The sequence below is a fragment of the Carassius auratus genome, chromosome 36, assembly GCF_003368295.1.
Source record: "Carassius auratus strain Wakin chromosome 36, ASM336829v1, whole genome shotgun sequence".
Taxonomy (NCBI): domain Eukaryota; kingdom Metazoa; phylum Chordata; class Actinopteri; order Cypriniformes; family Cyprinidae; genus Carassius; species Carassius auratus.
The window spans coordinates 9,466,139-9,493,642 of NC_039278.1; the positions used below are offsets into that span (position 1 = coordinate 9,466,139).

The window sequence follows — 27,504 nt, forward strand, 5'->3', positions numbered from 1 at the left end:
GCAGTCAGCGACTTTCAACACAAAAATGTCAACTTAAAAAAATCAGAAGTTGTTTATAAACGGATTCTGTTCAATCACTTTGTTATTTCCAGTAACCTCCGGAATGCAAGCTTGTGATTGTGGGATATCATAGCCTTTGTCTTTGTGTATCATTACACAAGATGGTTAAAAAAAAGAACAGCAAACACAAACTGATGCCCTTCGGGACCCATGGCTGGCACTGAATACTTTGTTCTAGCTGATCTAATAAGAAAAATGCCAATCAGGTGGAAGAGGAGAAAGGAGAGAGGTGGAGAAAGGTTCATCATTTCATCAAAAGCAAAGAGAGAAAGACACATAGAGAAGGAGGATTGGGGGATGCGGGGGGAGAGCGATCAGATGATGTTTGGATCTGGGCGTTAGGAAGTATCGTATGTGACACATCCATGTGAGAAGGTTACGGCAGACCACTGTAAGGGCCCATGTAATACTCGCCCAGGACACAGGAAGAGCTGACTACTGGACTTCACCTTACTGCTGTCTCGCTTCTCTGACTCTCTCTCACTCACACACACACACACACACAAGCACAGCCATTAAATCCATCAATACAGAGGCCTTTAAGAGCTCAGTGCTCTAATCAAAGGGTCCACCCAAACAAACTTACAGAAAACCAATCAATCAGTTCAGTATGTGGGTCTGGAGCTCAAAAGACCTGGTCTTATTATGATGACATGGTCAACTGCTAAATACAAATCTGTCACTGAGCCAGAGATAGATTCACACAGTGCTCGTCATATATCACAACTGTGTGATTTAAACCACATAATGTTCATGTTTTGGATTCACACAGACTACCATTCAAAAGCATTTTGGGGTAAGCATTTTTTATGTTTTTGAAACAAGTCTCTCACACTCACCAAGGCTGCATTTATCTGATTAAAAATACAATAGAAACAGTAATATTAATACATTTTATTAAGATTTTTTTCTATTTGAATATTTTTTAATATGGAATTAATTTTGTGATGGCAAAGCTGAATTTTCTCTAGGCTTCAGTGTCAAATGTTCGTTCAGATATAATTATAATATGCAGATTTTGTGCTCAAGAAACATTTCTTATTATTATCAATGGTGAAAACAGTACTGTTTTTAATATTTTTGTGGAAAGCATGATACTTTTTCAGAATTCTGTGATAAATAAAAAGTTCCAAAGAGCTGCATGTATTTGAAATATAAATATTTTGTAACATTGTCTTTACTGTCACTTTTGATCAACACGATCCTTGCTGAGTAAAATAATTCATTTCTAATATTAATTTCTATTAATTACATACTGATCTAAAACTTGAGCAATGGTACAAGTGTCAGCCAAAACATTTAATAATCAGTATTTCAAACTTGATCACTAACATGATCATTTAACACAAAACACATTTACACACAAATATTGACAATCGGTATATTAATATTTCACAATGCTGTTAAGCGATTTCTGAATATTTACAAAATAAATAAATAAAACTGATATATCATTCATAAGCTACAGTGGAGGCAGAGTGGCATGTCACAAGCTTAAAATGTCGCTATGAAAACAGGAATGTGATTTGTCGCCTCACATTAGAATATTTTACATTTATGTGAGATGGATTAATCGGTACTATGTTCAGTGCCTGGTTAGAAACTGTGAACATTACCATATTTTAACATTTTTACATAAAATATCTAACCACAATGTTTAGTTAGCTAGGTTTTGCTAGCTAGCCATCCAGCATGTTAGCTTAGCATACCACATGGCATTTAGCTTACTAGCTTAGCCTACACCCAATGTAAGTATTTAATTATACTTTATTAGCTTTTGTTTGATCAGGTGTTATAAGTGTTTACCCCAACTCAGCTCAACAGACCGGACAGCTCATGATATTTTCCCTTTAAATGTAGCCATTGAAATGAGTGTGAATGCTAATTGATAGCTTTTGAGCACTGTTTGTAGACTTGATGGTGATTGTCACATTATTGTCAAACTGTTTGTGTGATTCCTTGTATTCCAAGTGTGTGAAGGTCAGATGATGCTCTGGTCTGTAGCGCCCAGGACTTAGAGCAGAGGTGACACAGTCATCAAATATTTATTTACCCAATGTACTCCCAATACACTCTCAAAATACACACACTAACCCACACCATGACCCTCAAACACTTTCTGACCCTCCTTAGTTCTGCAGAAACTAACTAAGAATCCCCTAAAACCTCAGATCTTAAACCAGGACATAATGACCTACTGTAGATTAAACTTCCCGGAGCACTGATTTAGAATATGTGTGTAAGAATAAGGGAAACAGAGAAATTGTTAGTCAGTGGGAAATGTACCAAAACTTTAAACAGTTTCACATTTTTCTGTGCGTACTGATGCTTGGTATGTGCAATATGAGCCTGTGTCATCTTGCTGCATCATGTCTTTTCTGGCTTCCAGTTGCGCATTACTCATACACACAGGTGCAGAGGGTGTGTGCACATTGTGGGCAGCAAACACAGCTGATAAGTTAACTTAGGTGAGCCTATTTTGCAACTTAAGTAATAATCAAATACATATTTAAGATACTTCTTTCAAAAACATAAAATCTTACTGACCCCAAACATCTGAATGCTAGTGTCATAATATATATATATATATATATCTACAGAACAGGAACAGGGTAAATGAAAATGTACTATAAGCTTCTGAAGTTTCTGCTGTGTTTATTTTCTTAATGCTGGGATCTGGGGCATTACAATCTGTGTATTCAAACACAAACAAGCATTTCACGGTACTGATCACATCAGTGAAGGCTTCACACATGGAGTGTGTGTGTGTTTGCCTCGCTATTCAGAGGGCAGTAAGTTTTGGGCTCTCTGATGAACAGCACATGTTTGATTGTGCCGTGCACCTTGAGTCTGGATGTGTTTACGCTTCCACGGATCGTTGGGCAGCATTAAGGAAGTGGGGTCTGAGTCAGAGGGAAAAAGAGAGAGATCAATTTGAGCCATATGGGCTCCCAACTTCCTCAAACGTTTGAACCCAGGAACAGTTTATGAAATCATTAATGTATTTTCAAAAACAGGCAATTATTACAGAAGCCAGACTAACTCTGTTCTGTGTTATTTATATACATAAATTATATAATGAACTTTTAATTGTACTGCACCTTCTTAAAAAAAAAAAATAATTTAAACAGAGACAGAATTCTTTAATCAAGTATTAATTAAATCATTCACCCAGAAATGAACATAATGTCATTGTTTAAAGTGCTCATTTTGTGCTAAATTGATATAGTTTTCTGAAGTAGAACAAAAAAATGAAACATTTTGAAAAATCTTCACATAGGTAGTTCCCGTACAATAACAGTTCAGTGACAAAAATGCTCATGTTTAAAGACTAGAGACTTTTAGCCAATGGCAAAATCCAAAAGATCTGGCTGAGGTGAGGCTGTTCTCAGTGAGTTCAGCATATTTGAAGTCTAGAACTAAGTTAAAAAAAAATAATAAAAAAAATACATTCTGTTACACAAAAACAGTGTGTGTGTTTGTGTGCGTGTGTGTGGTTTTTTTTTTATTTGCAGTGACATTTTTGGAAATGTGAGCTATATATGAGAGGTATATATTTATAAATCTGACAAGGTTTATTATATTCTGCTTTATTTAAAGAAAATTCTAATAAAGTTGATGGTATATCCCCATTTAGATAACTATGTAAACTCGTGTCCCAGCATGTATCTGGATGTGCTTGTTGAAGACTGTCACTCTTGTGTGTGTGTGTGTGTGTGTGTGTGTGTGTGTGGAGGTGTAATTGTACTGAAGAGATTCAAACTGCATCTCCAGGGGACAACTGACAGCTGAGGTCAAAGGTCAACTGCAGCCTCAATAATGGTGGATTAGTTTTGTTGTCAAAGCTTAACAGGTGAAGGTGGGATGCACCAAATCTTCAACACATATCACAACAACTATCTCACAACCAATTCGTACGTATTTTGCGAGGTGGCTAATTCGTACGACCTCACTCATGTGATTTTGTATGATTTGTTTAGACCCCAGTGACGGGTATGTTTAGAGGTGGGCTTAGGTGTAGGTCATTCATTCAAATGAATGCGAATTGTGCAACACGTAAAATATGTATGATTTAGGACAAATCGTATGAATTTGTATGAATGAGGTCGTACAAATTCATACGAATTAGCCACCTCATAAAATATGTACGAACTGCCGTGAGATCAGGCTGCAAAACAACAAATGAGCCCGCATACGCACATGTCAGTTGATTGCTTTTGTCCATCCAGTGAGGCCTTGCGAATGACGAAAATTACATTTGTCATCCTTTCTTTTCTTTGTTTGTTTTCTCTGTCAGTGTTGTATTTCTCCCTTCGCACAGAGCAGCACACCTGCAGTGGAGAATTGTTCAGCAATACATTCACTATTCTTTTCAAAACATCAGTACTTCCTGGAATCTTTTGAAAACAGGTCACACTAATGCAACCATTCTAAGCTCGTTTTTGCTTCTTACAGTTGTTACTCTGTTTTATACAAAATAATCTGTGACAAAACCAACTGTAATGATAATAATAATTTTTTTTTTTTTGGATCACCAAATCATATAAGCATATTTAAATGATTTCTGAAAGAACGTGACACTGCCCTGATGGCTGCTGAAAATCCAGTAACACAGCTTTGTTTTCCTGTAGCTCAATTGGTAGAACACTGCGCTATCAGGCGTAAGGTTGGGGGTTTGATTCCCCAGGAACACATGATAGGTTTAATTTTTAAATTACATTTTTAATTTTTAATTTAAATAAATTCACCTTTGATAAGCATCAGAGACTTTTTTTTCAGAAATACTGTATAACAAAACAGTTTTAAATGAGACACATAGATGTAAGTTTTTCCATCTCTGTTTGCAGATGTCTGCTCTTTTCTGACTTAGTGAGCAATACAGATAATTGCTTTTAAATGCTGCAGTTTGAAAATAAATGAGCAGTAATATATAATAATGGCTGACTTCCCATCTGTGCAAAGGTTTGTGTGTTCATCTGCACAGCTGGTACAAATAGTAAGTAAAAACACTTTTTCACAAGCCATTGCCCATGCATGTGCTATTATATTATATATATATTACCACTTTGATTCAAGTAAGGGTATATGATTATGATTCAGAATACACAAGCAATTTATGATTTAAAGTGAAGAGAACCCAATCAAACAAATGAGACAAAAATATATACTTTGTCATTCATTTATTCAGGAAAATCTAATATTATATATCTGAGCGGCAAAAGTATGTGGCTCTCTAGGAGATCTCCAGCAGGTAATTTGAAGGTGAAATAGAGTCCATCTGTTCAGAGGTGTTTCAGTCAGTGCATGGGATGACTATCAGGTGTCAGTGCGTGCCCTGTTTTATTTAGAGAACAGGGGTCTATCTGTTTGTGGATGTGAATCTTGGAACAAACAAAGGAGATCTCTGAGGACCTTAAGAAAAAGAGTTGCTGTTGCTCATCAGGCTGAAAAAAGTTACAAAGCCATCTCTAAAGAGTTTGGACTCCACAGATCCACAATCAGACAGAGTGTGATACGAATGGAAGAAATTCAAGACCACTGTTACCCTCACTCTAAAAGCAAGATGTGTAATAGTCTGCGGGGCTACTGTGAGGTAACTTCTAAGCAACTAAAGACCTCTCTCACACTGGCTAATGTTAAAGTTCATGAGTCCACCATCAGGAGAACACTGAACAATAATGGTGTGCATGGCAGAGTTGCAAAGAGAGAGCCACAGCTCTCCAAAAACAACACTGCTGCTCCTCTTCTGCAGTTTGATAAAGAGCATGTGGACAAGCCGCAGGGCTATTGGAGAAATGTTTTGTGGGCGGAAATTTGGATAAGACCAAAACAGAATATTTTCATTTAAATGAGAAGCATTATGTTTGTAGAAAGGAAAGCACTGCATCCTTGCATAAGAACCTTATCCCATCTATGAAACATGGTGGTGGTAGTATCATGGTTTGGGCCTGTTTTACTGCATCTGGGCCAGGGTTGAGCAGAACAATGAATTCTGAATTAAACCACCAAACTCTAAAGGAGAATGTCAGACTCAGGACATCTGCCTGAGAACTGAATCTCAAGAGAAAATGGGTCATGCAGCAAGATAACGACCCGAGCACACACATCATTTTACCAACAACAACAACAACAACAAAAAATGGTTAAAGGAGGGCAAAGTTAATGTTTTGGAACGGCTAAGTCAAAGTCTTAATCTTAATCCAACTGAAATTTTGTGGAAAGACCTGAAGCAAGCACCCACCAACATCACAGAGCTGAGGTGGTTCTGTACTGAGGAATGGGCTAAAAATCTAAAATTCAAATTAATGAAAAAATGTTACAGGCAAAAACCTAAAGGAAGGCAGTGGGAGCATAACTTGACATCTGGATTTGTCATTATTGTTCACACAGGAGAACTGATATAAAAACCACTTATGGATCAAATATAAAATTGATTGCACAGATTAGGAACTTGCTACGTTCAAAAACTCCCCAAACACATATCTGTCCTATCGTTTTACAGCTTTTAGGATAAATCATGACAATAACAAGCAGGCATAAGTCAGCAGTTTTAAAGTCTGCTTTATGTCCATCTGTATCCTTTCTCCAAGGACAAAGCTGCAGAGAATACCAGCCATCTCCAGCCAACAGTGACCCTGGACGTTTCACATCATAACATTTGTCTAAAATCTTAACGTGGAAAAAAAGGATGGAAATACATTGAACCTGTTTACTAAAAAAAAAGATTTTTTTAAAGCTACAGTCCGTTAGTAAGTTTTTCCTCTTTGTCAACATCTCTGTTTGAAACCTTTAATTGCAGTATTTTGTGGAATCATTTTCTTTTTACATCGGTTGTGCAAATTGTTAAAATTGTGTTAAATTGTATCGTGACTATTAAAATTTATTGGGTTGTAGATGCACATGTGAATGTCAAAAATCCGATTAAATACTGCTAAAAAAAAATAAGCAAAGATTTACTTGATTAGTGTAGTTTTGCATGTGATTTGGATTAATGCATTTAGGCCTCATATAGTTGGGCCGGTCCCATTTGCACTCTTCCCAGCATGCTCTGGGGTATGAATAATTATGTGATGGTGACTTTCTGATCTTATGTTCATGATGACAAAAGATGCTGTTAACAATGAATTCAGTAATACTGAATAACACTGCATTGCTCAAATGGTATTAATGACTACAACATCAGTGATGATGACAGTGATGAAGGTGCTCCACCAGCAGCTGTTGGGAGTTAGACATGCAGAACTGCAGTGCATTTTCCCTGTCACGGACCTGTCAGTCAGCCCCTTCTGAACACCCTGAATTAATCAATCGCCACACCCTGAAAACCCAAGGCAGACTCCAGATAACACATCACACTTGTGCTTCACACCCCTGCTGAATTATTGGTCTTTTTTCCCCGCTCTCTTAGAAGTTGGAAAAAGGTCCATTATTCACCAGATTTCTTGTTTGACAGCATATCCCTGTAAATCAGCAACAGCACAGCTTTGGCTTTGGTCGATGCATCATGTTTGGAATCATTTTTAGTAAGAAAAGAACCTGGCATTACAGTGCAGTGCATGTAAGACAAGTCATTCTTTTTTGATTACTGTTTCCTGTATGACTGAGCTCTCCATTGCTCATATATCCACTATTTGTTTCTAGGGTTAAATTTAAGGAAATTCCAAAAATGTACAGCTTTATGGCTTTTGAAACTGTTTCTGTGCCCTTACGAAAGGAAAATATATTTACCATTATATTTCCTAAAATATATTGTGATATATTGTAATATATTATTTTACCTTTTTATTTTCTAATATTTTATATATTTGAATACATTTAATAATATATTGATGATACATATATTATATAATATATTGCAAAATATACAAATAATTGCCGCTTTCAATATATTGCAATATATTGGAAAAATAAATATATAAAAGAATATATGCCTAATATATTACATGATATTTCCCAATATACTACAATATATTTTAGTTTCATAAGGGTGTCTATATCACACTCCATTATAGTGTTTTTCATAGTCATTAGACATTTCCTATAGTCATTTAATAAATGGTGCATCTGTATCAGACATCCCTGCCTTCTCTCAGTCACATAATACTTTCACAGCTGTTTACATAAATGTATTATATGTTATTTTATGTGTATTATATATTATATGTTACAAGGGAGACTGATTTAAAGACCAAAGATGCAAAAACCTTCTGAAAAAGTCCACCCGAGATTTTGGATGGATGGATGGATGGATGGATGGATGGATGGATGGATAGATAGATAGATAGATAGATAGATAGATAGATAGATAGATAGATAGATAGATAGATAGATAGATAGATAGATAGATAGATAGATAGATAGATGTTTTACAAAATAAAAGAAATATGCCCAACATTAGATTAATGAAACAAACTTAGCAAGTACTCTATTTTTAGAATGAATTATTTCTCTTTTTCTTCGACACACACTTTCTCTCTCTTTCTCTGACTCTTTTTCTGTGTTTGTTTTACTCTGTCATGAATGAATGAACATGGCTCAGTTTCCCCCTTGATTAAACGCAGGGCAATTTGCCTTGTGGTTTTGTAGAGTTAGCGTGAACATACTCTGACAGAACCAAATCCACAGAAGCTTTTATTTGGCCAGTAAATCAGACGCTTAACATAAGCATGCTTTGGTAGTCGGTTGTTTACATACAGACACACTAGCTCATGTAACACTAAAATGTGGAAACCCACACTGTCTCTCACGACTCATGCTGGCAAGCGTGAAGTATTTCTAAAGAAAATTGCAATTTTCTTCCATGTTATCTGTATTCTGTGCATTCTTGTTTCAAGTAGCCTTTATTCTGAGAGATAAGCATCACAATATCAATATAAATGAGTACGTTCCTCAGCAAAAAATTATTATTCCTATTTAGGTTATTCACATTCTGGATGGAGCATTTCAGCCTAATTTGGGGTTTGGAGATAATGGCTCTTTCAAAATGCTGTCGGCCAAAGGAATGGAAGTTTCTGGAAAGTCCTCTGGCAGTTGGTGCATTGAGTATTCAGTGTGAGGCCCTGGCCTGTCTCAAGTGCTCACAGCTGGATGCTCTAGGAGACTGGAGAACTGAAGCCGTGTCAGGAGACTGAATAGGCCTCGCTGTATAGGCCTCGGTCCTTGTTTACTCGCCGAGCTGGAACCTCTTGTGTTTGAGCTCAAATTGAGATGCATACCTGAGCAAGGCTGGATGAGGAAAGACTAAATCTATTCATTCAAATTGGCTGTTTGCTTGATTCTTCGTCATTTTCTTTCTCAATGTTATAAATTAATTAGCTGTGATTGTTTCCCACAGTGTAGTCTTCCCTTAAATGAACATATTATTTTCAAATTACATATAATTTGTATATTTGTTTATATTAATCCATGCGTTAAAAGCAGTAATATTGTGAAAAAAAAAATATTTATTTATTTAAAATAACAGTTAATTTTTTTAGTAGATGTTCCTGTGATGCAAAGGTGAATTTTCAGCAGCCATTACTCCAGGATTCAGCATCACATGCTGATTTGCTGCTCAAGAAACATTTCTTATTATTATACATTTTGAAAACTGTTTCTGGCATTTTAATATATATATAATTGAAAATCAAAATTAAAAGAAATCACCATTTGAAATATATCAGTCTGTGTGTAATGAATGAATATAATATACAAATTTCACTTTTTGAATGGAATTAGTGAATTTTTTTTTGATGATATCTTAATTATATGACCGGCACATATATATATATAATTATTATTATTTTTATTTTTTTGTAGAAACCATGAAATACTACCATCAATATATTTTGGGTAAATAATAATTTTTGTATTTTTACTTTTTTTTTTAAGAAGAAATGAATGCTTTTATTCAGCAAGGATGCATTCAATTGATCAGATGTGATGGTAAAGAATGTTACAAAATATTTATTTTTTGTATTTTTAAAAGAAAAATGCTGTTTTTATATATTCATATATAAAATTAAATTAATTAAATAATTAAATAATATTTTTAAAAAAATATTACATTTTCTTTCGGTTTTATTATAAGGAATTTTACATATTCTATTTTATAGAGGGTTTTATTCATATTTTCATATGATCATTTATGTCTGGAAAACATCCAATGTAGGCAGTTGGAATTTTTTTTTTGTAAAAACATAATTGTAAATGCAATTGCAATGCAGGAATAAAGCTGCCAAACACACCTACATGCATTCCTCTGCGATTTTCAGCAAATGTTGCACTGATCCGTGCAGTATCTCACACCGCTGTGGGCCACAACTATTCAGAAGGTGGCAACCATTATCCCATTATCTATAACAGGGGCCTCAGGGGTGGATGGCTATAAGCTGTGCAGCTGCAGCAATCAATGGCAAAATCACCACAACTGAGAGTGTTTTATCAGAGCACTGGCGTCATCTATGGAAGCATATGGGTAGCATTATTCAATTTAGGATGTAATATGCAAAATGACAATGCAATATGTAAAATGGCAATGCATTTCTGTATTTACATTTACATTTTTCAATACATCTGTGCAACGTTTGGTGCAAAATGAAAATGAAAATTAAATTACATAATTTTCATTTGCCATTTACTACACCAGTTTTAATATGTAAAATGAATATTAATTTTAACGCTTTATAAGTTGCAAAATTAAAATGAAAATGTATTACAGAAATGATTAGATATGTCTAACATGTTAAAGCAAAAACTGTGGCAAAATGATCATTTAAATGCTATTTTTCTTAATTGCATTAACACTCACAGTCAAGACACTTACGATTGCATTTTCATTCGGTGTCCCGCAATGAATGTAGCAAAACTCAATGTGCACATTGAAAATGCATTCCGAGCCGATCACGTGTCCCCGCCCTCGCGCCACGTCAATCATTGTGTGAACAAGGCGGGGCTTACAGAAGGTCAGAGACTCAAGTCTCAAGAAGAGGATTCAATCAAGTGAGACAACATGGACAAGACAGTTGGTCCGTGTATGTTTTGATCATTTCGGTTTATGGCTTCAATATTTCATTCGGACTTGTGGGCGGAGCTGAAACGCTGCTTTCATCTGATTGGTCGAATCGGATCGGTTTTCATCTGACAGTCTTCAGCTGAAATGTCTGAAACTACACTCACTGTTAATTAGCATAATATTTGAATCAGATGTAGCTGGGCACATAATTCGTGCTGCTGAGACCTGCAAATTATTTTCTAGGTTGTAGTATTGTATGAATATTGTCCCACTGATAAAAACAGTGCAAATAGTTCTGTCCCTTTGGATAACAGTAAAGTGGAAATAAATATAGTTAAATTTATGAAATAAAATTAAATAGGATTTTTTGGGAAGGTAAGTCTGGCCAGTTATACAAGCAACACGAGTCGGACGAGTCTAAAGATATGAGCTGAATTGGGTGAAACATTAAAGTTCTAGTCTGTGTCAATTACTCTCATAATAAATAATAATAATAATGTTAACTGTATTTTTCGGTATAAGTTGCATCAGTCCAAAAATACGTCATGACGAGGAAAAAAACATATATAAGTCGCACTGGACTATATGTCACATTTATTCAAGACCAAGAGAAAACATTACCGTCTACAGCCGCGAGAGGGCGCTCTGGGGTAGGCTACAGGAGCACTGAGCAGCATGGAGCTAATTTTACTATTTTTATTTAGAAATGTAACTATATTCATTTTTACAATTATTTATTAATGTCACACACACACATACCTAGTGCTTTATGACTTAAAAGATGAGAGTGGTAAATGTTACAGACATGGAACTGTTCAGTCTATTATTGATTTTAATTTCCACTTCACTGTTATCCAAAGGGACAGAACTATTTGCACTGTATTTATTAGTGGGACAATATTCATACAATACTACAACCTAGAAATAATTTGCAGGTCTCAGCAGCACGAATTTGCCCAGCTACATCTGATTCAAATATTATGCTAATTAACAGTGAGCGTAGTTTCAGACATTTCAGTGCTTCACTCGCACTGACTCTTATTCTGCCTGAAAGAATGACAAGACCGAGCTGAAGGCTGTCAGATGAAAACCGATCTGATTCGACCAATCAGAAGAAAGCAGCGTTTCAGCTCCGCCCACAAGTCCGAATGAAATATTGAAGCCATAAACCGATATGATCAAAACATACACGGACCAACTGTCTTGTCTATGTTGTCTCACTTGATTGAATCCTCTTCTTGAGACTTGAGTCTCTGACCTTCTGTAAGCCCCGCCTTGTTCACACAATGATTGACGTGGCGCGAGGGCGGGGACACGTGATCGGCTCGGAATGCATTTTCAATGTGCACATTGAGTTTTGCTACATTCATTGCGGGACACCGAATGAAAATGCAATCGTAAGTGTCTTGACTGTGAGTGTTAATGCAATTAAGAAAAATAGCATTTAAATGATCACTTTGCCACAGTTTTTGCTTTAACATGTTAGACATATCTAACCATTTCTGTAATACATTTTCATTTTAATTTTGCAACTTATAAAGCTTTAAAATTAATATTCATTTTAAATTTTAAAACTGGTGTAGTAAATGGCAAATGAAAATTATGTAATTTAATTTTCATTTTCATTTTGCACCAAACGTTGCACAAATGTATTGGAAAATGTAAATGTAAATACAGAAATGCATTGCCATTTTACATATTGCATTGTCATTTTGCATATTACATCCCAAATTGAATAATGCTACCCATATGCTTCCATAGTCATCAGGGTAACAAGTCTTGGATTAGCATGGGGGAAAAGGGAGGGACAGACTTGTTGTCTTGCCAGAGGTGGGTGATTATGAGGTGGAGGGGTCAAGCAATCGGACAGGCAGTGCACTCTGGGAAATAACTTTCACTAGAGAATTGGAGAGATAATTGAAAAGACTGACTGAGCCATTGCAATGATTACCTATTTATGTATTTATTTATTTTCATGTATATAATAATAAATACATTTCATTTTAATATTGTATTTTCATAATAATATAATGTTGTTGAAATAAAATTTGTGAATGTATTGACAAATATTTATTTCCTTTATTTTTTATATAATTTCATTTTTTTAAGTCATTCCATAGCTTTAAAGGGATAGTTCCCCCAAAATTGAATTTTCTCATATGGGCACAGGCACTATGGGTCGCATGTGAAAAACAAATGTAAACCGCAATGGGTCTCAGCTGACACCTTGTGATCTGAATACCTGGTGTAAACTTGTGAAAAGGTTAAAAGAAACATGGATAACAAAACCAATTTCTCTGTGCACATGTGGCGTCATGACAGTTCTGCTTGGATGAGAGACAAAAAAAAACGTATAGCTCAAACTTGAAATATGCTTTGTGCAACATGATTGATTGCTAAATAAATATGTAAAATCATGTTGAACGTACATGTCAGAGCAATGCTATTGCTTTAGCAATGTTCTCCTTGGTCAGTGTATTCGGGTGACACTTTTCTTTTGTACACAGAAAAAAAAAATAGTTCTTTCCTGTGCAAAAAGAAACAGAAAATTAGCTGTTTGCTTTGACAATGTCATACGTAGTTTTGACAAATGCTTTCCTTTTTATATTTGGCTTGGGCTCACAGATTCCAACTACAAAGTCACCCCTCTCTTTGAACTGCGCAAATAATGGACTTTTGAATCGGGTTCATTACACCATGCTAATTTCTATTATGAGCGATTAAACGCAGCTCCCCTCTCTGCGCTATCATATCCGTCGCCAGGAGCGGAGCTCTCTGTAGGGGTTCCGGTTCATTTGGGCTCTGCTCCCACCCCTCCCTCCAGTGCGACTATTCAGCCGACCTGGCCCAGTCTATTCAGTGCAGCTCTATTCAGGTCTGGGAAAAGAAAGAGAGCCAGCGAGAAAGACAGAGAGAGAGAGGAGAAAGAGGAAGAGAAAGAAAGGTTTCACAGCTGCAGTGTTTGGGATTGCCGAGCATGCGTGAGTTTCAGACCACTAAAGGGTTTTGGCCTCTTCTTCTCATCGCCGTCTTCGTTCATTCTCTCACCTTCCCTGCTGTATTGTGCCTCATAAAGGATGAGAAGAAAGAGGAGGATGAATGGAAAGAAAACAAGAAACGTGGTGTTCTAGGTTATTTGAACAGGGTTATATTCCTGGTGGGGCTTTATCTTAAAGGAATTGTTCTCACAAAAATTACTTACATGTTCACCCTCATGTCGTTTCAAACCTGTATGACATTCTTTCTTTGGTGGAACAAAAAGAAGAAATTTTGAAGAATGGTACTGTCGTTCTTATACATGCAGTTACAATGAATGGAACCTGGGGTGTTCAAGCTTGAAAAAAGACACAAAAGCACCTTAAAACTATAGTCGGTAACACTTTGTAAGAACTGTACACTATTAATCATTAATTAAGCATTAGTAAACAGATAATTCATAATTTATAAAGCATTAATAGACAGTAATAATCAGTTTATAAATACAGATATAAATGCTTTATTCTTGATTTAAAAGCATATCTATAATGTGTAATTTCATACTTTATTCATGATCAATTTATCATTTCTCAATGAAGTATAGCATTATTTACAAACCAGTTATTTAGGAGTTGCCAGTGATTCATAAGATCACAAGAAATGCAGTAAATTCAGGTAGTTATAAAGCATTTAGTAGTGGTCAGTTAACTATTTATGTGAGCTCATCTAATGTGAGTCTAGTTATGCCTTGTAAAGCATTTATAAAGGATATTTAAAGGCTCAGTTATCTTCTAAACAAAAAAACAGAAACAAACACAACACAGTGATACAGAACATAGAAATATTAACAGCCTTTAAATCTCATTTGTAAAAGCTTTACAAGGCATAAATAGTCCTCACTTTAGATGAGCTCACAAAAATAGTTAACTAACAACTACATGAATTAACCCTGAATTACAGTATAAATACATGTTAATAAACCATTTATTAACACTATAAGTAACTATTACTATATGTCTGAATAAAAAGATGTATGAATGCACATTTAAATAGTTTATTAATCATTTACTTACAATTTCTAAGTGATCTTATGAAACACTGACAACTCCTTAATAACTGGTGTGTAAATAATGCTATACTTAATTTAGAAATGATAAATTGATCATTAATAAAGTATGAAAAAACTATTATTAAATACATTATAGATATGCTTTTAAATCAGCTATAAAGCATTTATATTTGTATTTATAAACTGCTTATAAATGTCTATTAATGCTTTATAAATGATGGATTAACTGTTTCCTAATGCTTAACTAATGATTAATAGCATGCAGTTATTATAAAGTGTTACCCTATAGTCTTACCCTTTTGAAACAAAAATATATTGCAGTATATTGGAAAATATCATGTAATATATTAGGCATATTCTTATATATATAATTTTTTCTAATATATTGTAATATATTGAAAGTGGCAATCATTTGTATATTTTGCAATATATAATATAATATATGTATCATCAATATATTATTAAATGTATTCAAATATATAAAATATTAGAAAATAAAAAGGGAAAATAATATATTACAATTTATCACAATATATTTTAAGAAATATATTGGTAAATATATTTTTCTTTCGTAAGTGTATGTAGCATATTCTAAGTCTTCTAATGCTTTGTGCTTGTAGGAAACAAGACCATCTTTTAAAGGGGTCATATGATGCGATTTGTTCCTTTCTCTTTGGAGTGGCACAAGCTCTTGGCGCATGAAGAAGATAAAGTTGTAAAGTTGTTTGTAAGTTTGTAAAGTTACAAAAACTAAAGTCTCAAATCTAAAGAGATATTCTTTAACAAAGTAAAGACTCTGCCACGCCCCCACATGTCTACTTCACTATGTGGAAATATTTGCGTAATGCTGCCCAAATGTTCAAAGAAAGAAGTAACCGCAGTTAGGGTTGAAGCAGCCATGTCAGAGAGATGCTGTGTGTATCTAGGCGAGAGCAGAAGCACTTTATTTGGCCTTCTGATTACTTACAACAGAACAGTAACACATTTTATGGACAACTGTTTTGTAAGTCTAGGGGAGGAGGTAATTCTGACTTTCCTAAAACAATCTGGTGCTTCTGAATCAGCTACTGTAAGTATGTTTTGTTATTAGTTTAAGTATCTGCTATTGAATGTTCAAACGAGGAGTTTTGCGCTCTTGTATGTGTGTGTGTGTGTGTGTGTGTGTGTGTGAGAGAGAGAGAGAGAGAGAGAGAGAGAGGGTCACACAGTGGAGTAAGCTGTCTTAACTGTCTGTGTCTTGTGTACTGCAAACACATATGAGCTTCATCACTGTATCTGTCACTCCACTCTGTTCCCCTTTCGGGCTTAAACTGATGGTTAAACTAAAGACATTATTAAATGTCTTTGCATTTATTATGAAAGACGAAGCTTGCAATCATGGAAAGGAGCGTTACATTTCTGACGAGTGCTTGCGGTGTTTGGCCAATCACAATGCACTGGGTCAGTTGGCCAATCAGAGAAGACTGCGCTTGTCGGAAGGAGGGACTTTGTAGAAAACAACGTGTTTGAGAGAGGCATGTACAGTTTTTGAAAAAGAATGCGTTTTCTGAACATTAAAGCATGACAACAAAAGCATCATATGACCCCTTTAAATTTAAACAGTTGCTTCTGTACAAAATATGTGTCCATAATACATAATAACACTTCATCCCATGAAAAATCCCCTGTTGTCCTCTCATATCAAAATCCACCCACATATTTGTTTAAAACTGTTTTTGGACTGTTTTGCTTGTATACTGTGCTTGATCTGTGCATATTTCTCTCCTGATGTAATGCTAGATTTATCCAAATCTGGTCCAATGAAGAAACAAACTCATCTACATCTCAGATGGTCTGTGGATGAGTACATTTTCAGCAAATTTGCGTTTTTGGGTGAACTTTCCTTTTAACTGCTCCAACTGGATCGAAGTCGGAGTTGAACTCCAGAACCAAATCATTCTGATTTGATAATGATCATCCAGAAGGTCTTCGTAAACTTGATTAAGTGATTAATTGAAAAGATCTTAAATGTATAAAGCATTTATATGACATCACATCTTGATATTTCTGTTGAAACAAACAAAAACAAAAATAGGACGGTTGTCTGTGAGTCACAGATTGTGAGAGAAGCTAAACAAGCGGTTAAGTCAGGTCTGAATTTGTCTACATTTCAATCCCCAGCGGGCCACTTTATCAGTTTTATCTCTGGAGAGACTTTCTTAGTCTAAGTAAATCAGTGTGCCCCTGTTCACCGTAACACCCCCTGCAAAAAATACATAATGACCACTTCACCAGCTCATCAGCCACTTAAGATAGTTAGTGACGTTGATAAATCACCCATAAATCTGTGCCCCAAGCACTGTCCCATGTGCTCATTTGTGGTAGACGGGAATGAGGATCATGTAACTTTAAATAAATTGAATTTCCCCAGTCGAGCTTCCATGTTCATTGGACTCCACTGAAGACATAATTTAATTTACATACTGGAGTTTCTGTAGATTTACCAGTTTGATAAGATTATGCACACACCATGTGAGGTTTTGAAGCTTCAGTCAAAAGTTTTGTAAAAGTGTCATGTTAGATTCAAATTATCTCAAATTTCCTTTACAAATACTACATGAATTACATTTCATCCCTAGTTCCCTGACTGCATTTATCTGGTGAAAAATGAATATTTTTTAATATAAATTAATAATTTTTTATAATAAAAATGAATATTTTTTTTATTATTATATTTTTCAGTTATTTCATATGCTTTTTTTGAAATGTTAAAATATTATATTTAAAATATTTTTGAATTTTAAATGAAATGAAATTAAAAGATAATGTAAAATAATTAAATAGTATTTAAGTTCAATTAAATCAAGCCATTATTTTATTAGATTATCTGCACGAATTACATAATAACACCTTTGGTCTGAGATCATACAATACTAAAAATAATACCCTGCCTGGTTTCAGAGAGAAACCCAGCATTGATAAGAGAACCTAAAAAATAAAAAAAAAACCTTCTTAACAAGATTGCTACTAAACTAGAGATGCATCACTTTTTAAACGTAGCCATACATAAGTCACCTTTCACACATTGCATTCCTGCCCTGTGGCACACACACACACACACACACACACAATCCCATTCCAGATCATTGCTTCTTTTATCATGTATTTTGCACTTGGCCCTATTAAAACACTCCTGCTCAAATAAACAAGAGCTTCCCTGTGTTTGTGTTCTCCACCTGCCAGCGTATGGAAGTCAGTGTCTATACATCACTCCTGAATCTGTGTGCTGATTGAGGACACCAAAGAGACGTTGCCCAGGTAAACACTTAATAAAAGCAAGCTGTTAACACAAGGCTGTTGCAACAAGGCATACCTTCTCCAGGGATGACATCGAGTGATGGGCAACCTGTGCAACACTCAAAAACAGGTCAAGGAGGGGACATCTTTCAACACTTACGGTTATGGCCTGTAGGCATCGAGCTCTAGGAAATGAAAAGAACTTGGCAGAAGTGGGTGACATCCACTCACTTCATTAAACAAACAACAGTGAGAAATGTAAATGTTAGTATACATACACAATAAAAAAGAAAAAGAAAAAACTATCTCTACCTTCTTGTTCGGACACCTGCACAGGGGCCGTGCAAAGTTCTGCGCTGAGATAAGAGAGTGTTTCTTAAAGGAATAGTTCACCCAAACATCAAACTTTGCTGACAGTTTATTCACCTTCAGGCCATCTAAGATGTAGTTAGTTTTTTCTTAAGAACAGATTTGGAGAAATTTATTGCATCATTTGCTCACCAATGGATCCTCTGCAGTGAATGGGTGCCGTCAGGATGAGAGACCAAAAAACTGATAAAACATCACAATAATCCACGAGGAACCACACAACAACAGTCCATCATTTAACATCTTGTGAAGTGATAAGTTGTGTGTTAATGAAGAATATATATTAGTGCTGTCAAATGATTAATTGTGATTAATCGGATCCAAAATAAAAGTTTTTGTTTACGTAATATATGTGTGTGTACTGTGTATATTTATTATGTATATATAAATACACACAAATAGAAAATACTTACATGTATTTACAAGTGTATATTTATATAACTTATATTTTATGTAAATATATTTAATATACAAACATAGCATATTTTTCTGAAAATAAATACATGCATGTTTGTGTATTTATATATACATAAATAAACATACACAGTACACATACATATAATATGTAAACAAGACTTTTATTGTGCATGTGATTAATCGCGATTAATCGTGACTAATCGTTTGACAGCACTAATATATTTAGATTTTTTTAGTCGCTTTTTAGCCAGTACTCAGAGATATGGTGGGACGTGCAAGTGTCTCTGCTTTGTATTAACCCAGGCATTTCTTCGCTATTGTGCACAGCCGTTAAACATCCAGAGATAGTACAACGTGCTGGCTTCGTTTCACGCCTCTCCTTTTTATTGTTGACGAATAGCTTGAGCAGATGGGCTCGTTATTTTTGAAGACTCCTGCACGGCCAGCATGATAAATTGGCACAGGACTGTCTGCAACACACACACAAAAACACACAAAACACAATTCACGTAGATGGAACAGCATCTCTTCCAACACTGAATTATCTACCGTTTAAAAACTCTGCTTCAGGCCCACTTCACTTTACTCTGTCTATCAGAGAAGAACCAAATCCAGCGTCTTTATGCTTTGCACCATCTGTCCAAACCCTCGCACAAGGGTCTTTTATCTTTTTCCAGCTGTGAATGCTGTAGATTGAGAGTGAGAGATAGAGAGAAGACAGAGCAAGAAAGAGAAGTAAGGATCTCTCATCTGATACGCACATTAGTTGCCAACTACTGGCCAACTTTCTCACCATTATAGCTGATCCAAAAACATCCCTGAGACAGTGTTTAATCAAAATATCAGTGGGAATTCATCTAAACAAACATACAATTAATAGCTCTACTAACTCTTAATGTTTCACTTTAGATTACAGATTGTGTCCAATTCATATGTCACATGTGTTAATGAAGATTCAGTGCATTTACTATTTGCTAAATAGAGTTGTGTTTTCCATTATGGATTTGAAATATAACATTGTTATTGCATTGTTTTTCCAAGTTCATTTACACTGCTGATACCCTTTGAAGCGCAAAACTGTGTCTTTTTATGGTCTCTTGACACTTGTGTCACTTACAAGTTGTTTGTAAAGCAAATGATTTACATTCGGCTCACTGACAAATAAATCATATGTAAAACCATGTCAAGAGCTCTTCTCAGAATAGAAAGCCAAAATACCTGAGTCAAATGCCTTTGGGTTACAGAGGACAAAATGTGGGATCACTTATTTGGATTATGTTTATCAGCAATGTAGCTTCAAGTTTATTTCATGTCAATATTACATTAAATAAAGCCCTGTTGATGTTGACACTATTTATTTTTAATTGATGCCTTTTTGTCAAGGCATGGAATAAAAAGCTTTATGTGGCAAAGAAACAGTATTTTGCAAATTTTATATTTTAGCTTTTCTGTGTCAAAAACAATATGGGGACTGTAATAAATAAATTACGGCAGAAAGTCTATTGTTTATTTCACTTTCCTGCTTTTCATTTTTACATTCTAAGTGCATTTATTACACTATATATTATACAACAATATAATATTGTATTGTATTAAAAACCAGACATGAACATTGTCCCTTTAAGACACGATGAGAGTCAAAGGGGGCGTTGCCGTTTCGCACTCTGGGTGTGAAAGATGGGCGGGGCTAACGCGAGGTGACTGACAGCTGGGCTCCAGCACCTCCAAAATCGTGGCGCCTGAGCGCTCCAAAGCAGCCAATGAGATCCAGAGTTTGACTGTCAATCATTCTTCAAGCACCAATCGGAAAGCAAAATGAGGGAATCTTTATGACTTCTAATGTATCCAACGTGGGACTAAAGAACGTCTGGATAAAAAGAAAGTAAAGTCCGGGAGGGGTTAAACAAGCGGAGGTGAATTTGTGAATTATCGGAGTTTTCGAACCGTACAACGAGATAATTTCGTTTAACCGCGCGCAGGTCAGTAAAGAGAGAGAGGGAAAGTAAAGCGAGCCGCAAAGTTCACAACAGTCGGACTGTTTACTGGAACCTTTCGCTTCAAAAGTGCTTTATCACAGTTCACTCGAGTGATCCAAACTCCTGCATTCGCAGTTGGAAAACTTTATATCAAATCCGCGAAGAAACGAGAGCATTAAACTTTTTTTAAAGAGTGCGGTTTTTCCTGAGAAAAAGTTTCTTCAAAGCGCCGACGATCTCAGATTGTCTTTCGACACATTCGTATGGAGTTAATAGTCACGATCGACTATGGTTTTACTTTTGAGAATAACGAATCACTTTGGATCAAAAACTTCAGAAACATCGACGCTTTAAAGTCCTCAAACTACATTTGATTCAGTCGATCCTCTTTTGCCAAAACAAAGCGCCTGTCTATCTCCCATCCAGACCCCCTTTTCAACCTTTTGAGGACAACTGCATTTAGTTTTGGCTTGTGGACAAGTTTCTTGTATTGCCTCGTCGTGATTCACCTTTGATTTACTTGAGTGGTGGTGCAGCGGGGGAGATACAATTTTACTGTGGACTGTTTTCAAATCTGGGACTGATGCATAGCCTTAAATCAACCCGGTGTAATTTCACATTACCGCTGGGTAAACAAACAACTTAATGAAGTCGAAACACTCGGACTCTGGGAAACTCAATAAGCTCGAGCTGTCCGTTTGTGGATGAGAGAGAGATCTATCGTTAAGCGCTGAGACAACTGGATACAAAATGGCGGCGTGGCTGGGACAGATGGGATCACTTTCATATCATGTGTTTTATTGGCTTTTGACGCTGGAACTGATCATCAATTATGGCGCACCGTGTCCTCAAAACTGTACGTGTACGCTTGATGCGTCCGACTGCAGTCATTTAGACATTACCGATGTCCCTCAAGACTTGCCTAAGACCACTGTCCATCTGTAAGTACACAAATCTGGCCAGCCCGAGTCAATTTAAAACCCCATTCTCTTAAAAACAACACGCTTTATGTCCTTTAACGCTCTTAACTGACATTGCCCAGGGAAGAAAACGACTCAAAAGTCACAGAATGACAAACGACAAGTGTCACGTCCTACATAGTGCCCTACACTTATTTATTGCTTATAAGTACTGACAAAAGTTTGTGTTTCCATTAAAATCATAAAATGGTATTGGTTAGAAGTATAGTCTCTGTTCTCTTCCAGGTTATGACATGCTAGTTACTATAATAAGTTTGGAAACTTAGTTTTGTGAGGCCTGATATGAGTCAAGTCAAATGCTGGAAGGTAGTTTTGTTCCTTAAAATCATATTTATTAGACTAGAGTGCTAAAAACAAGGCATAAAGCTTATAGTATTCCAAAATCTCTTCATGGTTGTGTTCAGTGTTTATTTTACGTCAAACCTATTTTTTTTAACAAGCGTCACCTTCAGTTATGCTTTCCCACAGGAACTTTTCATAAACTTTGCCATTTAGTACTGTGGCATTAATAATACAGTTCAGCGGTTTTGACATTATATTTGGTCTGGTTTATAGATTTTGGCATGTTATTTTCTTCATAAGAGCCCTATGCTAAGACGGTAGATAGCTAGTCTCGTAATAAACACTGAGAACAGTGGCAGTTGTTATTTTTACATTTATCTGACATTGTCTGAACTCCCAGATATATTTTGAAGATTGTGTGTGTGTTTTTTTTTTAGAACATACCTCAAAGCCATTTTAATAATCTTCTTTCCTAAACATTTTTCCTCAAACATGACATCACTTTTAAAGATGTCTTTTTGGGCGGTAGGCTTTGATGTGATGTATCTCTGTGGCCGAGACAAAGTTTCTATGGTGTTATCTTGCCTGTGTGTTCAAGATAACAATCATATCATTTTCAAAGGGAACGATTTTGCTGTCCAGGATTATCTTTAACACCTTTACTGCATGTTTCATCACTGCAAAGATACCCGTTTTGTCTGTCGATTTCAGAAAGGCAGCTCCCTTACTGTCCTTGTCAAGTTTAAAAGATGGTTATCGCGCACAAGTTTCAACACAGAAACATCATTTCAAGTCATGAGCTATCTATAATGATTGGTCAGGTAGCCTCAAGGACTGTCTAACCTATTGCTGAGAGCTTTAGTCTATAGCCCTTGGATTTACCATTTAAATGCATAGTGATTTTGGTGGGAAGCTAATGTGACGTGTTTCAGAGCAAAACAGGATAAATCTGGGAGCATGGACTTCATTTATCATTATTAGACTGGATGGTGAAAAATGGTCCCTAATTTTTGCACGTTGAAAAATATATACAACCTCACGTTGTGTGAATCATGCTTACACACTTTCGGATCATGTTCGATTTTCTGCATTTTTGCAACCGTAGCATGCATTTTGATAGGAACGGATGGTGAATGTGAAAAATTGCATGCGGAAATTGCATGCAGACCCAGTGTGCAAAGTCCTTAAGACCAGGAAAGTCTAACCCTAACCTAACCCTAAGAAAGTAAAAGGGAAAAATTATATTTCATGTTGACACTATTGTTGCTTTAAATACCGGTTGTTCAAATGTGGGAAACTCTGGGCCATTTTTGTTACAGATTAAGCACAGAGTAGCAATAAATAATTGATTTATTCCATATTACTCTGCTGAATTAGTATATTTAACCATTTAAAGAGTCTAGTTTAAAACTAATATTAGAAGAGGTTAAATAGCTTTGACAGAACAACAGTGCTTTTATTGGTAGGCCTCAACTGCCCATCAGGTGATAAACATTTCCTCTAGACTTTCCTTATGTAATGTGTGCCCGTTTTTAATATTAAAAAACCTCATTGACAACAACAGCAGTAAGAAACCCAAACCAACTGTCTCATTGTTGTTAACCAGTGACTCTTTGTCTCTCAACAGCTTAAGGCAACTGTGGTCTGTCATAAATACTGATCATTTATAGTAATTAATCCCCACAACTATCGCTATTCACATGTCACTATTCATGTTCAGTGCTTTTGTACACCTCTGTGGCTATTTACAAGCAGTCAAGGTGCTTGAGACACCCAAACCTGTTGCTTGCTTAATTACACGGCACAAACTTGCCCAAGGAGCGTCAAACTGCATTTTAGGGCTGCACGATAAATCGCATGCGATTGTCATGTGCATTTCGTTAGTAAAGCCGGTTCTGTGATTAGTAGTAAATCTCCATCACATGCTTTCAGACGGAGTGGGACTACAGCGTTTTAGCATTTCCATGAACTGAAAGGCACGTTCCAGCTTCTTAATGTATCTTTATTTCTGCTTTCATGTTGACAGTTCCAACAGAAGCTGGATTTTAAAGTTATAGACCAGAGATATTTTTTGGGTTGTCCGTCAATGCAATGTGTCATTTAAGAGTAGAAAATTCTGTGTGGTTGGAAAAACCCTGAGGACATGGCCTGAGTATAAAATCAAGCCTTAATACCTTCCAGTTGTCCAAATAGGTTCTCCATACTGCCCATTTTTTTCTTTCTTTCATTTAATGATTTCCCCGTGGCTCAGAGAGACCTTGATGGTGAGTAGGAAGCAGTGATGTGTCGGCATCGCCATCTCGCACATGGCCCTTTGTGGATTTAAGTTAGCCTAACTTTGAGATATGGGCTTAAGAACTCCATTAAGATAAAGACTGATTGAGTTCTTCATGGTTGAGGGTTAGAGAAATAGTTCACTCAAAAATGAAAATTCTGTCATCATTTACTGACCCTCATATCATTTCAAACATATTCTTTCTTTTGTGGAACACCAAGATATTTAGTAACCAACGAGTTTTGGTGACCACTGACTATGGACACTGAGACATTTCTCAAGATATCTTATTTTATGTTCCAAAGAAGAAAGTAAGTCATACAACTTTGGAAAAATGAGTTTGAATTAATGTTAATTTTCATTTTTGGGTGAACTGTCTGAATTCCTGGTGAAAGAAATTATTTTATTTTAAAATGATTTCCTGCATCTAATCCATCTGAAGTAATGAAAAGGCAAAAAAATTAAGCGATTTTGGTTTTGATTATGGAAACTTATGCCTGTCTTTGGCATCTTACATTCATCAGGACTGACCCTTTAAAATTCAGGACAAATGAGATCCGTTTTTGATTAAATAGCTATTTGATTTTGTTTGTGTATTCAGTTTGCTGTAAAGACCAAGGTGATGGAAACAGTTTGGCTTGATATAACGAGCTGTATGAGTCTTACTTCTCAAAGTAAACTACAACGACCCTTTGGTGGCCCTCCTGATCGTTTTGAAAGCAGTGGGGGTGGTTGGTTGGTTTGTATGTGGAACCTGGGTTGCCACATGTGTGATTGTAGTTTGGCCACTCTTTAGGGTTGGTAAACAGCCTGCCAGATTTTTCTCATCACCACAAAGGGGGTTTGATGTTTCTTTTTTCATTGGGGCGTTCTGTTCTGTACAGTCCCTGTCACCTGTTGAGGAGCCGCTGTGTAAACCTGAATGTTAAGGGTGTGGTGCTTCTTTGGCCAGGCTACAAGAGTTAGTTCAGTGTCATGGTCCGTTGCTTTCCATTGACGAAACTTTTAGCCTAGATCTTGATCTGCTTCTCCGACCCGTTGTTTATTCTTTCAACATGTGGAAACCAGTCAGCAGTATCGGGGCTCGACATTAAGCCTTGGCATATGCTTGTCCTTTTTACCTAACCTTGTTAAATGTATGTAATCATTCATGTCAAAATCTTTAATTTTACTACGAAATTCAGTTACTATGTGATGTAGAAATATAAACACCTAAAATTAAGGATATTGGGGAAAAACGGCCCTGTATGAGTTTTTGTCTCATAAGAAATATCACGTGAGCATAGAGTGCTGTATCACGAGTGCTGTTTTTGTCCCAAATAGCACAAGTGCAAATGTGATACTGATTTTATACAACAGTTCAAGAAATAAGATCTTAATGTTGTGTTAGGCACACATTTTTTGGTCAGTTTAGCTAATGCAAATTTTACCAATTAAATCCATTGCACAACTGTTGTGCAACTCAGAGCAACACACAATTTCTTATCATGACATATTTTTGGACTTATGCGACTTATACTCAGGTGTGACTTATAGTCCGAAAAACACGGTAATTCCTGAATCAATCAGTCATTTGAAGGAATCGAATGAATGAATGACTCATTCATGACTGGTTAGTTAAGACATTTAGTGCCACCTTCTGGCAGTTTTACCCAAACGTTAAAAATAAAGAAAATGAAAAAAGCTACTTTTTGTAATATCTATTTATTTATTTTTTCTCATGTAACCCAATAATGACTTTAAATTACCTTTTGGGGGTAATGTGATTAATATACGTGTAACGATATTGTATTCGTAATCATCGGGAAGAAGGAGGCGGGAACCGGCGCACAATCAAAACACTTTAATAATTCAAAAATAAATACAAAACGGCGCACCAGCCCCTCACGGACGACTGGTGCGCATAAATAAAAAGCAAACACATAAAATAATGTCCCAGGCCTGGTCCTCTCTCGTCCTTCACGGTCGTCGCTCCAGTTTTATATCCTTCCATCTCCTACGTGGGACTCGATACTGGCGGTGGGGCGCAGGTGCAGCTCATCTTCAATCACTACACCTGGCCTCACTCCTCGTTCCCACACCTCTCGGCCCCGCCCCACTCGCCACAAAACGATTAATTGATTTTCACCAAATTGTAATCGACTGACAGCCCTTGTTAGTGAGTCATTGAATCAGTCAATTAACCGATTTCAAAAAATTCGTTCAAAAACACTGAATCAATCAATAACAAAACACCTCTGTGTGTTTTGCTATGGCTTTGCTTGGAACTGTTTTTGGCAGTTAATATTGTGTCTAAAAGTCACTTAATATTAACTGTTGTATAAAGTAATTTTCACCTTTGCAATTGTGCTGATATTCAGGAAACCGCACTCTTGATCATGTGGTGTTGTTTATCATATGTTATAAATATAAAAGCACAACATTTTTATACCACAGTATGTGTGTTTCTTTGTGTGTGCTGTTGTGCTCATTTGTTTTGATTTCTTTACGAGATTCTCTCGCACACAGTCAGGCTGCGCAACCCTCAAGTGGCATGACTTAACTGTCAATACATTACCCATTATCAGTCGCCGTTGAAACACTGGGTGAATTACACCTGATGAAAAATATCAGTTATTTCCATTGATCTTTCGGTGCTTCCCTACTTATTTTTGGTATGGATGTTTTAATCGAAGTACTTGTCTGGTGAGGCAAGTTAAAATCTCTTTCACTTGAAAAATCCACTTGTTGCGGACAAACAGACAAGAGTTAATGTTGAGCCCTGCAATATGTCTTCAGAAGTTTAATTCGTTTCGATGCTTGTTCATTTCGTTATCTGAGCAGTATGCTTT

The 27,504-nt window shown here is 36.0% G+C and overlaps 1 protein-coding gene across 2 annotated transcripts in view; it reads left to right on the top strand.

Moving 5' to 3' along the window:
- The first annotated feature begins 20,974 nt into the window (after positions 1–20,974).
- LOC113055173 (leucine-rich repeats and immunoglobulin-like domains protein 1) overlaps positions 20,975–27,504 on the top strand; it is a 35,312-nt gene continuing 28,782 nt past the window's right edge. The window contains exon 1 of one of the 2 annotated variants that reach the window (XM_026221202.1): positions 20,975–22,077. In XM_026221202.1, coding sequence (XP_026076987.1) covers positions 21,887–22,077 — 191 coding nt within the window. In that variant the 5' untranslated portion in view covers positions 20,975–21,886. The remainder of the gene's footprint in view (positions 22,078–27,504) is intronic. The other variant, XM_026221203.1, reaches the window with a different exon arrangement.